Source organism: Poecile atricapillus, chromosome 12 (assembly GCF_030490865.1).
Source record: "Poecile atricapillus isolate bPoeAtr1 chromosome 12, bPoeAtr1.hap1, whole genome shotgun sequence".
Classification (NCBI taxonomy): domain Eukaryota; kingdom Metazoa; phylum Chordata; class Aves; order Passeriformes; family Paridae; genus Poecile; species Poecile atricapillus.
In genome coordinates, this window is record NC_081260.1 from 8,907,070 (window position 1) to 8,923,341 (window position 16,272).

A 16,272-nucleotide genomic window follows, 5' to 3' on the forward strand; every position below is an offset into this window, starting at 1 on the left:
GCACTACACATACATTGTTGGACGCATTCCACTGAACAAAATTAGTAATTAATGGTATTTTCACCAAAAAGCTGAACAAATACAGTAATAATAGTAAGTCAAATGTATAACATTATGAGACATGGATTTCGAAAGAACAGGGACCAAAGTTGCCAAGGCTTCATGTATTTAGATAACGACCTCAACTCTTCTTTCCACTCAGCTGAGATCCCCCCAGCATTTACCACAGTTATACCCTGACCTTAGAAGCTGAACATTACTATCATCATGTCAGAGTTCCCTTCTGACATAACAGGTGTTTGGTTAGAAGTTCATCAAGTCAACTTTTATTTTTAACAACTGGATTATCAACAGGCATTGAATATGTCCCTGTTTCCCTGTTCCCTTATGTGGGGTCCCTGCCCTGGGGCTCTGGTATTTGCTGACTAACGAGACTGCCTGTAGCCTGCTCCCAGAACAGACCCCAGCCACAGATCAGAGTTATTACTGGAAACAGAAGAGGCAACACCCTGCACCAGCAGAGTGATAACTGGTGGTTTTAGACAAAGGTTTTCAAGTAAGTTGCTACAGGCAGAAAGGTTATCTGCACTGGCAGAGCCCTTGCCACAAGCAGTTTGTGCTTCCTACAAGATCTTTCCACAAAAATCTAAGATTTTTCCTGCATTTGGGCATTTCCCTTTGCTGCTCTGGAGGCTCCTCCAATGTCTTTAGCAGAAACATGCCAGGACTACTTTCATCATTCCTATTTGAAGACAACCCCTGAACAAGACAGGCAGCTCTGGACTGGACCTGAGAGAATATAAGGAACACACAATTTTCTAGACATCCACTAATATTCAAGCATGGAAGAAACATTTTTTATTATTGCATTCTGACTGCTTTATTGCAAAAGCATGTTATGAACAAAAAAGTTATGCAAAACTCTTTCTTCACTTTTTCTTAACTGTTTTACTGTAAGCATGTATAATGGCCCCAAAAATATTTTTTGTTGAAAAAACAATGAGCCAGCATGGATTAGTTTTTAACATCCTTCTGCTTCTTAACAATAAAACAGATGATCATGACGTTTAATTTTTCCCTTTACTAGTTTTAAAATTTCCATTTTATCTCATACTTTTTATGCTGAGAGATACTTCAGAGAGTTTGATTGTACGAGCAGTGAATAGAGACCTGGATTTTTTGTTGTTGGTTGGCTTCTGTATATACAGAATTTAATTATGGAAAATCAGAATGTTCTCCTTGCTAAACAGTCTCTACAGGTCCTCTGGTGAAATATCCTCAACCATGCAACCTAGTCCACCACCTGGTCCAAAGAATTTTCACTGGGGACTCACAAAATTACTGTCCCAATGATGGATCAACAGTACCCTCGGATGAGGTTAATAAATTGGGAAGTCTTAGTGCAGGCTCCAAGGGGCCAAAATAAAACCAGGAGGGATTAAAGAATTTCACTGTTAGCAATTTGAGTAAATACACCAAGGGCAAAGGACACACAAAACCTGGACTACCCTCTTAAGACTTGGAGATAGCAAAAGGAATCTGACAGGATAGTGTGTGGGAAAGCAGGGATTACCACTGCTTGTGTTGCTGCTGCTTGAATCAAAGGCAAATGCTGTCTGCATTTTTATTGGAATAGCTGACCTGCCATGTATCTGATGGCATGACTATGCCATGGGAACACTGATATTGTTCCCAGTTTGGTATATATTGCTCCAGAAACAGTTAAAGGAAAAAGATGTCACTCACCCCAAGTATATCTGAGAAGACCGTTTATCAGCCTAATTATAGTGATTTGAATTCATGCATCATGATACATCTGTGTGAGTTTCCTGCAGATTACATTGGAAATGGAGCTTCTTGGAACAAGTCAGTGACAGTCATTTTACCAATGTTACACACAAACTGGTAGCTGAAGCAGATTTTTGCTGTATCACTAAACATGAATTATTGGAATTTCCCACAGGAATATATTGCTCTGAATTAACAGCCTGGAAAAAAAAGAGGCTTCTAGCACTGGTATGCTGAGTGGCATCACAATGTGATTGTGAGATGTCAATGGCAACTCTAAGCTATTATGGGAAAAGATGCTTTTTCCTGGATCTAGCCATAAGTGCTTAGGTGATTTGCAAATGGAGCCCTAAGGACTTACAAACAGCAAGCAGCAAAACAGATCCTCTGAAGAAAGTCAGTTGCAAAGCGTCCAGCTCTTAAACAAAGAGATTTTTGAGATTTTTTAAGATCTTCTGAATTTTCTTCCCCGGAACTCCCAAAGATTTGAAGTTGTTAGGAAAGGAGCAAGTCACATAGGATGCACATGAAATATCTCTGTTCACTAGACTTCACTGCTGGAGGAACTGGAATTATAGGAAATAACCCCAAAACATGCCAACAAGGCTGTTCTGTGGCCCAAAGCATGAGGTTTTCTCCCCATGAGGTACCAGCTCAGAGAGCTGCTGCCTCAGACAGATGTCAGTGATGTGACTTTGATGTCACTGTGACTGGCAAGGACCTCCACTGCTGGAGATGGGCTCTGCTCTGCTTGGAGAGGAAGGACAAAGCATGGTGGAGGAAATGACTGTAATGGAGAACAGCAAAATTAAATACTGTTGTGGAAAGCTTCGTGTGCAAGCCAGGAAAGCACCCTGATGGGGGGTGGAGGGTACAGTTGGCATAAGGAATATGGCATCTGATGGTATCCTGTGCCACGCACAGGGCAGGGCTCTGTGCCTTCTCATGCCTCACAACAACTCTCATGTTAGGATTAGATGTTAGCAAGAAGTTCTTTACTCAGAGGGTGGTGAGGATTGGAACAGGTTGCCCAGAGAGCAGTGGCTGCCTCTTCTCTGGAAGTGTTCAAGGCCAGGTTGGATGTGGCCCTGACCAAACTGATCTAGTGGGTGGAATCCTGGCAGGGGGCTGGGATGAGATGATCTTTAAGGTGCCTTCCAACTCAAGCCATTCTGTGATTCTGTGTTCTCACACATGCCATGGTGCATAGCAACTCATCTGCTGGGCCATCTGCTGAGCTGCCTGGTGCTCAAATTAGGACTGCGACTCCTCTTTCCTATGCGCAGCTTTTCAGATCATACACCCTCTTCAATGCAAACCTTCTTCTCCTGCTTGAACGTGATCCATGACTGGAAGGACAGGAGGTGTTTGACAGCCTTGGCATTGTCTCTCAGCCCTCAGATCACTACCCTCACGTGAGGAGAAGAATTACATGCACTTGCCTGCACTCTACCTGCTGCCCCATCAAACAGGGCCATCATTTCAGAGATGGTGCAGGAATCCCCCAGCCAGGAGCCAGCATCTGCTTTTGCATTCTGTATTTCTAAGTCCCCAGCATACCATTGGCCATGAGTCATGCAAATTTTATGCCAGGCAAAGCAAAAATGGCTGCATCACACATAGATTTAATCTCTCAAATAGAAAGTGAGATATTTCAGTGACAGTTTACTCTTTTTAAGAAATTACCAATTTTTCTACAACTCTGCTTTTATTTCTCACTGTAATTCTATCTGGCTGAAATATCTTTTTGTGGAAATTTTTGTGAGTGAGATGTTACACAAAATGGACTGAAACTGTGCATATTCATATCCATTCATTGCCTCCAGTTTCCAATCACAATCCGGTAAATGCTGCAGTTCCCATACCACATACCATCTCTCCCAGTGTCACTGGAGCTACCAGGAGCTCTGATAATAATGGCAGATCTGGGGGTTTCCACTGGGATGCAAAATCCTCCTACCTGCTTTTCTCTTCCCACTCTCTTGTTGCTGAGGACCATGGCTCTGTGCTTGATCTGCATTCGGCCAATTCATAGCAAACCTAAAGAGAAAGGCCTCGAGCTCAACTTGACATTCAAGTTCAGTGTTTAATGGCAACAAGACATCACCAGTCACAAGGTACCGTTGTTACTAGAAAGAAATATGTAGGAAAACAATTCAGGTCATTTACATGACCATAAATATGATCATAATGGGTTAGAATTTGCAACTACAGTTTTTAGCTTCTGTTTTCTCTCTAAGCTCCTGTTTTGCTAAAGAACACGAGGTGACATTTCTATTTCAAGGGTTTTTTTTTCTGATGAGTCTTAGTACTTTGTACATGAAACCTTTTCAAAGAGGACAGAGAAGTATTCCAAGCAGATTTGTGCAAACTCATAAAGGCAAATGAAAGCTTCAGATCTAACCCTCCAGTCCAACTGTGCACCTGCCTGATTCCAGTAGCTTATTAAAGCCTGTGCTTACTTGGCCTTTATGTTCGTTATAAGTGTACTTGACTCTGAAAAGAAGAAGTTTCATGCTAGATAGTATAGACTCAGTTGTGATGTAATACCCTATTTTGTTGCTGCTGTTAGTATGCAGGCTCACGTGCGTTTTCTTGTTATCCCAGCAAGGAGCCATGAACATTGTGCACTATGAAATAAATCTAGAGTGATTCTGCCCAACCATGTTTCCACTCAAAATAGATACTCTGACTGCAGCAACCCCAGCTGGAAGTCAGAAGTGACCAGCTGCCCTACAACAAACTGATCTTAGGCTTTATGCCCATTAATAGTATAAGGTCTTACATCTGAGTGCTTTGCTCTTAATATTTTATTCATATGCATGAATAAAATCATTACTAAAATCTACAACAGTATGCTCATACAGAGATCCCAGCTCCATTTCCAAATCCAGTAAACTCAAGGAATAAGTCAAACTGAAACCTATCTGTGGGTGCACAGTGAGTTCTAAGCATAACAGAATTAAGAGCCACTACTGCTGATGTCTTCACATAACCAAGGTTGCTAAACTACAGCCAAATCATTCCTTAGACCTGTCACTGGGGTGCATCTCTATGACTACCCTTCTCCATCACTGTGTTCGGGAAAGGACTGCACGGCTACAGCTTCATACGAGCTCCCCTGGACTCTTCACCTCCCAAACTTAAGTTGCCCATTCTCTAGTGGCAAGTTTCACTACAGCATCTCTGAACCCATGACAAAGTATAAGTGCCACAGTGAGGGGAGTTTGTAGTGACTGAGAGCAGCAATGTAAATATGCTTAATCTTCATCCAGCTAACTACAGCTTATCTGAAAGCTGCCCATGTCTGCCAGTTTCTGCCTTGGCATAATTTCATCCACTTTAATGATCAAGCTGTTTGCCCCAGCCAAGAGCATGGGCAAACATCCCTGCAGCCCATATGGACTACTCTAATGTGTAAACTGCTTTAATCTATCAACCAGAAAAACAAGTTTACTTATAAGTTTTAGAAGATAATTTCAAGGACCTGGAAATACAATGAAAGGCAAAAAGGTTCCTTAGGAGGACAACATAACAGAACTGCAGAAGGCATAATTCATCCTTCATTCCACTTAGCATTGCTGCTGGTTGCTGGTTAAAACTGGGCAGTTTGCTGAGCATATGCAGTACAGCCCTGGAAAGGACAGGCTGTAGAACGCTCTTCTCCCAGCTGCAGACTTCTGTGGAGAAAATGCCTGGTTAAATCTTATTCACTTCGAAGGGAGATAAATCATAGTAATTGCACTTTAGAGTTTGAGAAAAATACAGTCTCTGGCAAGGATAAAGGATCTAACGGTCCAAATGAGGTCTTGAACTCCACAGGGGATGAGAAAGCCTCTAACACCCTCTCCTTCAGTGTGAGGCTGAATACCGGCTGTGGCAGAAAATAACCAATTGCAGCAGCAAACTTGTGATGAAAGTAAATAAACAACCCTGATGGAACCTAAACTACTTGTTTGTTTTCTGACACAGAAAGTCAGACACACCCAAGGTCGAAGGCACTAGGGGTTGGCTTGGGGCAGAAAATTAGGAAAGTATCTTATTAAAATTCCCTAACACACAAAGAAATTAGAGGCTTCATATTGTGTCACATAAATAATTTTTTTATAAGTAAACATATATATTTAAAGAGAAGATCTTCCAGATTAATTATAAATCTGCAAAATTAACTCACTGCTCAGTGCCATTCCATGTCCCACCTCCTGCCAGGGAAAGGTCTGGCAGCATCCAGCTGCTCTGCTCTGCTGTGGGCTCAGAGATACTGATGCTCCCGGGGCCAAGGGCAAGGCAGGGCCCATCAGGGCACTGTGCCTGCTCACAGCAGTGCTGGGAGGGGTGAAGGATTTGGTGGTCAAGGAACATAGCCCTGAGCTTCCAGCATCAGCCATAATATCTTGGAAATAAAATCAGAGGCCTCCCTCTGCAAGTAAGGAGGCTGCTGGGCTCATTCCTGGGATAAGGGTGCTTCTGACTCAGTTCACATGGGTGGAGGGAGGGCTGGGCTATACTGTTCACCTAAGTGGTTTGCAGTGCCCCCCATTTACTGAATCACCCCTTGGAGCTTGAACTAGAGCTCCTGGTGCCAAGGTACAGCAGGAGCACATAAAGGCAGCAGAGGAGGATGAAATGGCCCTGCTCTTGTGCAGGATCACAAGCCAGGCTCACAAAGATGTTCAGGTAGCTGAAACTGCAGGCAGGTACTTGGGGCTACTCACAAAGAGCCTGAGCACATTTTTGTACATCTAGTCTTTGGGAACCTGCCAGACTACCCCAAAAAGGACAATGGACTCAAATTTCCTGAGTTTTTTTTTTTTTTTTTCCTCAAAGCTTATTCCCTCTGACAGTGAATTTTCAGCAGTTCCTGTGTCTTTTGATACCTCCAAGTAACTGCTCAATTCACAGGAGTGTGAGGTGCCACTGTTTTACTATGCAAATTTGATCTTGCAAAGAACAAAGCCAAAAGGCTTAGAAATCCCAAGGTGTCATTTTTTTATACTCTGACATGCTCAGAAATTCTGTTGTAATTTCCTTCTAAGTAGTCTAGGGATAAGGAGATTGAAGAAAATAATAGGAAGTAAATAAATAATTACAGATTTAATCTTTTTTATATTTTTTTTCTTTTTTATCAACATGTCCCAAATGTCACTTTTGACCCGGCTTTCTATTTCTGGCATGGACTAAACTCCTTCTATTTACTTAGCAGCCTACACACCATTATAGTAACATAGCAACAGTAGTTTCAGTTGTGAATTTGGAAAAAAAAAAAAAAAAAGAAAGCAAAAAAAAAGAACATATGAACATATTAAAATTGTTGAAGCATTGCAGTCTAGTAACACTTCAATAAATGCTGCCTTTTTTTTTTTTTCCTTTAAATACCAGAATTATTAAGCTTCCATTCTGCAAACCCAAAGGAGAGGGATGCACAGGGGAATCTGTCACCACCATGAAGCCTGTTCCTCCTATGCTGATCTAATTGTCCCCTAACTTTTATGATGTTTCAGCTTGACTATTTATCAGGCTCAGAGCAGATGAAAGCATGAGTTTGGGGAGTATTCTGAAATAATGATGGGGTTTAGGTGGTGGTTTTATATCACTTTTCAAAATTAGTTCACCATTATTTTATAATCTATAGCTCAAGGCTGATGTGACAGTTATCTATCAAAAAGAAATATTTGAAAAAGTATGAAGTGAAACAGTAACAGGAGTAATGGGAGTAACAGTCCTATTTTCAGTTGACAGTCCAAATCTCACTGTTTTACTGGGAAAGATAACCAGTGAAAACCTGTAAAAGTAGCCCTGGAGTCAGGGGAGGGCCCAGTGAAAACATGTTGCAAACCCTTTTTCAGTGAGAACAAAGCACTTGAAAATAATAAGAAACCTAATTCTCTGAGCTACTAGATTGCCTCTTATTTTTAAACCTAAGGCCTCAGTGAAAATGCAATTATTTTCTTTGGATGGGTTCAAAATGTTGAACTTATTAAAAATAGAACTTCTTAAGCTTGCAAAGCTTCTACTATAAATATTAGTAAACAATCCAGATGATATAGCTGGAACAGCAGTGAACACTTTGTGAAGAAGTGTATCACTTCTGAAACTGTTTCTCCACTGCTACTGTAAACTCAGCTGGCATCTCTTCAGATGTTTCTTCTCCTCCCACAGTGATCCGATCAGCTCAGTCACCTCTGAATGCCGGGGGCTTTTCTGTAGAACCGGCAACAGCCCCTGGAAGAGCAGCTTTACAGCAGGCACACAAAGCCGGCTTTTCCAGTGCTTAGAAACCCAGGACTCTGCAGTCAAAGTAAAGTTCGTGGATTTACTGCTCAGTTTGTAAAGTCTGCAAGTAAAACATAGTTCATGCTTGTTCTGAACTATTGGCTTCTCCTTGACATGACAAGTTTGTGTCAGCTTGAAAAAATGACTCCACAACGGTAAAATCCTTGAACTTCTACAAACAGTTTGCAAGTCTGGTATGTAAAAAGAAATTGTTCACAAACTACATGCTCTGCTGACATTACAACAGTTGCAAAGTTAGAAAGGGTCCCCTTATGGCCATTATTCTGTCCAACAGAAATATGAATACATAACCCATGGTCTCAAGACTTGAGAGTCACAGGATGAATATTTATCACTAACAGGCCTCACATAAAGTATTGTCTTTTAAAAAAAAAATTGTCAAAAATGAGCCAAAAGCTTTCATATGACAATCTAAGTTCAGTTTAAATTAACACTTTAATTTAAGTAATTTCAAATTCATACTAATAACAACATTGTACCACCTTTCTGTAAAATGCTTTATGAAAAGGGATCCTGGATAACTGAAATGTGAAACTGTTCATGGCTTTTGTGGAAAACTACAATGCTGTTTTGACTGCAGGGGTCAGGTGGGGTTTTTGGCATCAGGAGGGAAGGGAATAACAAAATCTCTAAGAAATCTCTTTTCTCATTCTAACAATTACAAAGCTATGAATGAATTAGCCTCAGAAAGGGAGTATTTTTCTGGCACAAAGACTAGGCATCAGTTTTGGTTTATTTTGAATGCTAAGCTGCAGTAGATTTTAAAACTTGAGTTTTGCATGGCTATGGGTTTGTTGGCTTGTTTGTTAGCTTATTTTCCTGATGCAACACAAACTGAAACAAGTCAAGGATATTATTTTAAACCAGAAAAAAATTTAGAAGTTAAAGTATTTCATATTATTTAACAATTAAATGAGAGCAGAAAATGTATTTTCTTTGGATGGATATACTGTTTTGACATGCAAATTTTATTTCAAAACCAGCATTTTTTCATTGTCTTATCACATTACTAATTCATTTCTAAATCAAATTAAAAGGACAAAAAAAACCAAATAAAATGACTGTTTTTCTAACGAGTAACATTTTAGGAATAAACTTGTTCCTTTCCCTAAAAACCTGTCAAATTTTTATAACAAATATTCATAGAATTTTAATGCATCATTGTTAGGAGTAATGTGTTTATCCATATTTCCATGGATTCCATGTTACAACAAAGACTTCACTGAAGTATGACTTGCAAAGCATTTTCTTCTGAGCAATGTTTGACCGCATCACTCATTTAATTACCACTCTAGTTAATATTTCCCTCTCTTTTTCAAATTAACATGTTTTTTAAGGATCTATTTTTGAATTCAAAGACGTGATAACTTGTGTGTTTCAGTTTTGAATAGAAACCAATAGCTGGACATTCCTGTGCACTGAAAATATGCAGTCAAAGATTAAACTGGTGCTTCAGGACTATTATGACTCCACCCAAATAAATAGTTCAAGAGAAATTATTCTGATACACAGGTTGCCAAGAACAGCAGTATTTTTTAGAAATTCTTTCTTTCTTAGAAGTCAACCTATCTCATTAAACATTGCAAATAAAATATCAAAACATTGTTAAAATGGAAGAAAATAGTCTAGAATAAACAACATTTAACCTACCAAAATGAGGTCTGATTTGCACATAGCTAATTACAAATGTTTAATTCCAGTGATGAAAACTCCTCCCTAACATAAACAGTCTGCTGTTATTTTACTAGTGAGATCAATTTGTACAGGATTTTGTAGAGAAGGGAACATGTAGACTGTCACACAGGAGATTCTGTTTGAAAGCCTTTATTTTCTCAAAATTCAGTTATTTTTTAATATACAAACCAGATCGATATAATATACACTGAATTTTAAAATGAAGTAACAACAGAAAAAAAAACAGGCACAAAACCTTACAATTGGAATGAGCTAAAAGGCTCTGACAACTTTCTGCACCCCATGTGACTCCTATTTCCACCCACCCTATGAACCACTGTTACAAAACCTACACAAATTGGTTAAATAAACTCAGGGAGCTTGAGATATTTATTCCAGGAAAGTATGAAAGGTGGTCAGAATTCTCTATTCAAAAGGGACAGGACTCAAAAGGTGAGGCTTTGTAAGAAGCATTTGGAAATAAAAGACAATGATAAAAATTAAATTTTGGTTTCTTCTTGATAGTATTTTTCAGAAACTTCCCCCAAACCCCAAACCAGCAGAAGTACTTAACCTCACAAAGCACTTGGGGATTTCTTTCAGGGGAGGGTGGTGGTGTCCTCTGGTGAGAGCAGCCCAACGCTGGATCAGAGAGCAGATGCTCTCCATCCCACCTGCCCTTTGCAGTGCTCTGCAACTCCTGTTCCTATTACTTGAGCAAACTCTTCCATAATTCTACTTTACTTTTTCTTCTTAGTAACTTCCTGTTTGTTCTCCTGATAAATACCAGAACTTCAGCTAAAAATGGAGAAGTTGCCTAGATTCTCTTATCTTCTAAACCCCCAGCCTTGGTGTGCTGCGGTTGGGTCCTGGCAGATCCCCTAACGGTCGGAGATGTTGGGCTGGGCTCTGCTGTGTCCTCCTGGCAGCACTTACTGCCCCACACACAGACACAGCAGCAACGAACACTGCTCCACCAGCTTTTTCCATAGGGTACATTAATTTATACCTCTATTTGTCTTCTCAGACCAGACACTCCAAGAAGTGTGGTAGGAAGAACAAGGCTACATTTTCTAATATGGGGTTCATTTGGGACTCTAGTTCTAGAGATGCTGACAAGGAATTTTGATTTTCAACAATGTTTGAAGAAATGAGTCACTCAAGTAAAATGGGAAACTTGCCCCTTTTTGAGCAAGTGGTCTTCCCTCATCAATTTTATAGTACTGAAGATTAAAAATAGCTCTTCAGCTGGGGTACAGCTGCACAGTGTTGACTTAAATGGAACTGCAGTGACTCACAACAGGCAAGTATCTGTATATGGCCCTTTACTATTGCAAACCACTTAACACTAACAGCCAGTAAACACTGGAGCTACCACTGCTGTTCCACACTGGTGTGACAAACAATGGGACAAACAATTAGCTATATGTTAAAAATCCCATCTCCTTCTTGTCAGCACATGACCAATGTGTCTTCTCAATAGCACTGGTCTCTTATTTCATTAGACATTCTCTGGGCCTTCTTCTATGTTGTTTTACCTTTCATCGTGACTTTTTGCACTGGTTGTGTTAAGTCCTTTGTTTTCAAGGCCAAGAAACCATTCCTTTCTTCCACCTCCTCCAATAAATAAATAGCAAATAATAACAGTGAGTGATCAGATATATTTCCACATGAAAACTGTCAAGGAGACAGCTACTCAATGCTGACATTACAGAATTGGGATGGACGTACTTAGCATCAATATAAGGAACTGTGAAACCCATCAAATTTGAAGCAGATTCCCCCAGTTCATCTAATTTCCTACAGAGGCTGGTATTCACTGATCTGCTAACATCACCAGCAAAAAATCTTCAGTGTATTTTCCTCCTGAGGGGCTGAATGTCAAGCTATGACTGATACTTAATATTTTTGGTCTAGAGCAGGACGGACTTTACCTCCATCACCACCACTTAGTTTTTGTTAGCAGCTTCTTCCTGTCTCCTGCCCCATACCTAGCTTCTCCCCAGCTTTGGCTGTTCCCTGGCCCATGCAGACCTGGTTGGTGAGAAAGGCTGGAGCCAAGTGGGGAAATGAAAGCAGCACAGCTTTTAAGTCACACTTAGAGGACAAAGAACTGCAACACACACCAGATACTCTCCTGGGAGACTCCTTGCACAACTGCCTCTATAGAGAGGCTGACATGGTGGTTTCATGGTTCAAGTATCAGATAGAGAGAAAAGAATTGTCGATGCTGTTAAATCACTATTAGAGTATTTGCCTGCTGTAGCAAAGCTCCTGTGCTTTCTAATGAATTCTTTGTGTTTAGCACTAAATTCTCTGTTTTTTCAGAAAGTTAACACATGGGTAATTAATCTCATGTTCGTTTCCTGCACATGAAGATAGCAGCCTTTGTTAGGGAATGATAAGACACTTCTAAGAATAGTGCTACTAAGAGCATTGGGTTTGTAAGACATTACAGGAAAAATATAGACTCTTAACACCTGCTTGTCACTTTTAAAGTTTTGAAAATAATGTTCTGCTTACCTAGAGGCAAATTCTGACTTGTTTATGCAAAGAAAACGTAATTGCTTTCATGAGAGAACAAATATAAATGAAGGTATACTTTGGTCTTTAGGATCTAGTCTTGGAAAGATTAATTTTTAAAATTTTATAAACACTGCAAATATTCCCAGTGGCTTCATCAGGACTATTGCAGTTCCCAGTCTCACAACCTGAATTCATTGCTTTGTTTGATCTTTTAACCACATATTCCACTGAAATTTAATGGATTTTCTTAGTGACATATGTAATAGATGAAGGATTAAGAATTTATCTGTGTGTAAAACACGGGACCCTCAGGTCAGACCTTACAAAGGCCGGATGCTGAACTCAGGAAAATGTAAACTGGAAGACAACCCCATGAGAGCAAATGAGGCTGGGCAGTGCAAGAGGTCCAATGAGCAGCAGGCCAAGCTGGCACTTGAAGCTCCTTGGAAGCATCGGCTTAGACCATGGGCTTTTCCAGTTGAAAACAAAGGATGGTGTTGAACTCGGGGATTTATGTATGTTGTCAGTTTAGAATCAGAGCCAACACTATTCTCCTGTAAGCGGTTGACACTTGACACCTACTGAAGTCAGTTAAACAGTCATTGTTTTAAAGCTCTGTTGTTTTTAAGCAGTCACTGTGGTTCAGCCTGAGCTATCTGCTACCCCAGTGCAAGATGCACGAGCTGCCATGCTGGTGAAACTCTAGAAAAACTAGGGGAAAAGTAGTTTACAGCAGGTGAGAGACAGACAATTTCCATTTGGTTTGCAGCATTCACTGTGTAACCAGTCATATGAGAAAAGACATTAAGCATTGCTGTACTTGCAGCAGATTTCTTTCTGCTTTATTAAGGACAAAAGACTACCTTATCCTCCTAACTAGAAAACAAAGCTTAATCTGGAGAGATCTGGCTAATCTAGTGGTTGATATTTGGAGAATAACATAGACCAAATTTCCCTTGGTTTTGTAGCGCTAAATCTGAGTCGAGCAGTCTGCAAGCAGCCTTGTGAGCTGATCAGAGCCCCTGTTGTGACTATTATCTTGACTGTATAATGGGGACTTTCAAATCCCAGCTTTATCACATTCTGTTTTCTCTACTTTGCCCTTTTATGAATATTGAGTCATCAAAAGTAGCTTCACTGACAGTGCTACTAATGATACCAGCTGGGTGAATCAGAGGTTCTTACACTGTGCCTGCAATACAGTGCCTATTAGTACACTCGTTACAAAATACAGCAAAAATGAGATGCCCATAATTTATTTGCAGCTCTTGTGAGACACATCATAGTGGTTACTTTAGAATTGGAAAATGCTAACTGAATAAACCAAATATTCAGCCACTTCATTGCAATACTGTGGTCTACAGGAAGAAACTCTAGATTAGAATAAATTAAAAATAATTCCACCATCAGTAAATTATTTCTTCTGCTAGTTTTTAGCCAAAGAAAAAATACACTACCAAATGATATCCACCATATTCTTCCACAAGACAGTTATGCCTCATATTACGAGGAAAAGCTAACATCAGCACTCCAGAGAAAATGCTGATAAACAGAAGTGAATATGATAAATGATGTAAGCTGTGTATATGGCTTGGAGCGCTAGAGACACGGCCAGTGGCAACCGAGTATGGTGCAGAGCTCTAAGGGAAGTCAGGTTAGAAGGCCATGACTCAAACGGCTAATACCAATTCCAAAAGTGTCACAGCAGAACATAACAACATGCCTGATGAACCATCACAAATGAGTATGCAAAATGGCCCACGAGGAGCTTACATTTTTAATGCTGTCCCAAGCAAATGCTTAAGGGTTATTTATTCCTACACGGAGTGTTTTCCTTGCACCCCTGCAATGATACAGTTTCCTATGTTTGCAACACACATCCTTTTTTTTCTTTTTTTTTTTTTTTCCCCTCTTAATTCAGACAAACAGACAAGCCGATAGAGAATGAAACAAGGGGCCCATAGTGCAGTTGCAGATCTCCATGCAGGGCTCGCTTCTTCTCCCCAGCCCCCTTCACCTTTCAGCTATCAGGAACTTTACAGCATAGCATTTTCCACCACCTCTTCATCACAGACCAAAGAGCTTTCTGAAGCTTTCTGCTAACAACTGCATCTGACATTGCTAAATAAAACTATTTTATATGTTGCCTGTAGCAATTGTCATAGAAACTACAGAGCATCTTAACAAAGCCAAGCCTCAGAATTTAAATTATAAGAATTTTGGCTGTTTGGGTCCGGTGTCCCCCCTCCCCCCCTCCCCCCCCCCCCCCCTTTCTTTTTAGGGCGTTCTTGTCCGTCCCTGGAAAAGTGACATCTGCAATTCTATTACAACAATTCTGTTAGTTACGGCAACGTTAACTGAAACCGAAATGTGGTTTTTAACCTAAAATATGTTGCGTAACAGCTGAAGTACTATAATGTTACAAGCCAAGAAAGGTTAATTCCAGAGGGCACAAGAATGTCGGTGGAAACTAAAATACTCCATAAGCGCATGGACTTGGAAGTCTTTTTGTTTTGGTCCAAGGCGAAGCCGAAGCGGGCGAGAGATTTCAAAGGAAGAGTAAGACAGCGAGCACACGCCAAAATACCTTTACCGAGAAAAAGATATCAGCAAAGCGTCTGCACTTACGTATCTCTTGAGTTTCTTCTCGGGGGGTGATTTGATAAGCCATCCAGTGCAAACCACGTCCCCCGAGCTCATCTTCCCCCCGGGCGCGGGGCGGCGGAGCGGGAGCCAGGGTGCGGGCTGCCCGTGCGTGTGTGCTTGTTTCGTGCCCGTGTGTGTGCGGGTGTGTGTCCGTCCGTGCGTGTATGTGCGCTGGTGTGTGCTGGGATGCGTGTGCGTGTGCTGGGAGGTGCGTGTGTGTGTGTGCTGGGATGTGAGTGTGCGTGTGCTGGGACGCGTGTGCCTGGATGTGCGTGTGTGCGTGCCGTGTCCGCCCGTGTGTACGCCGGTGTGTGCGAGGCTGGTGTTTTGTTCCCAGCCAGTTGGCACCCGCAGCAATCGGCTTCCTTCAGCTGCGCTCTGCTGCGGCTCCAGCCCGCGGAAGAAGTCATGACATTGATCACTGACACGGCCAGCCCTCCCTCCGCCGCCCGCACAATGCAACACACCGAGCACGTGATGGGCGGCCGGGGCTCGCCGCTGGCGGCAATGACACCCCCGGCAGCGACACCCCCGGCAGCGACACCCCCGGCAATGACACCCCCGGCAGCGACACCCCCGGCAGCGACACCCCCGGCAATGACACCCCCGGCAATGACACCCCCGGCAGCGACACCCCCGGCAGCGACACCCCCGGCAATGACACCCCCGGCAATGACACCCCCGGCAGCGACACCCCGGGCAATGACACCCCCGGCAATGACACCCCCGGCAATGACACCCCCGGCAATGACACCCCCGGCAGCGACACCCCCGGCAATGACACCCCCGGCAGCGGCACCCCCGGCAGCGGGCGGCTCCCGCGCACGGCCGCACATCGCTCCGGGTAGCCCGGCCCTGCACCTCGGGGGTGCCGGCTGTCCCTGCCCGGCCGAGCGGGGTGGGCGAGCCCGCGGGTGAGCCGTGTGAGCGCCGGAGGCAGCGGTGACCGCGGAGGTCCCCGTGAAGTACCGTGGAGACTCGGCACGAGAAGGGTTCTGGCCTTCTGGAGCGGGAGGCAAAACCAGCGCCGGTGGGGTCAGTCCCCACTGAAACCTCCACTACAGCTTCTAACATCTAACAAAATAGATTAGTCAGCTGATTTTGCCGTTTTTTCAGTAGCATTTAGCCTCCTGTATGAATTTAATAGGAATAAACTTGATTTTTCTGCTTACATCATCACAGATATTTTAGAAACATACTTTTTCAGAAAGTGACTACAAGGGGACTGCCACTGTCACAACTAAAAAATACACCCACAGAGTGTCTAATATTGCTGATATACTTGTAGTTTGTGCCCCTTGCCAGAGTGGGAAACTCCTGCCTTTTCATGGACAGGGTTTCATG

The 16,272-nt window shown here is 42.1% G+C and overlaps 1 protein-coding gene across 4 annotated transcripts in view; it reads right to left on the reverse strand.

The window, feature by feature from the left end:
• GAB3 (GRB2 associated binding protein 3) overlaps positions 1–15,399 on the reverse strand; it is a 79,305-nt gene extending 63,906 nt beyond the window's left edge. For 3 of the 4 annotated variants that reach the window (XR_009278598.1, XR_009278599.1, XM_058848304.1), the window contains exon 1: positions 14,911–15,398. Coding sequence is in view for 2 of the 4 variants with exons in the window: in XM_058848304.1 (XP_058704287.1) it covers positions 14,911–14,982 (72 nt within the window). In the remaining 2 variants the exon portion in view is untranslated. Of the gene's footprint in view, positions 1–3,748; positions 3,829–14,910 lie in introns of all 4 variants that reach the window. The other variant, XM_058848305.1, reaches the window with a different exon arrangement.
• Between the last annotated feature and the right edge of the window lie 873 nt (positions 15,400–16,272).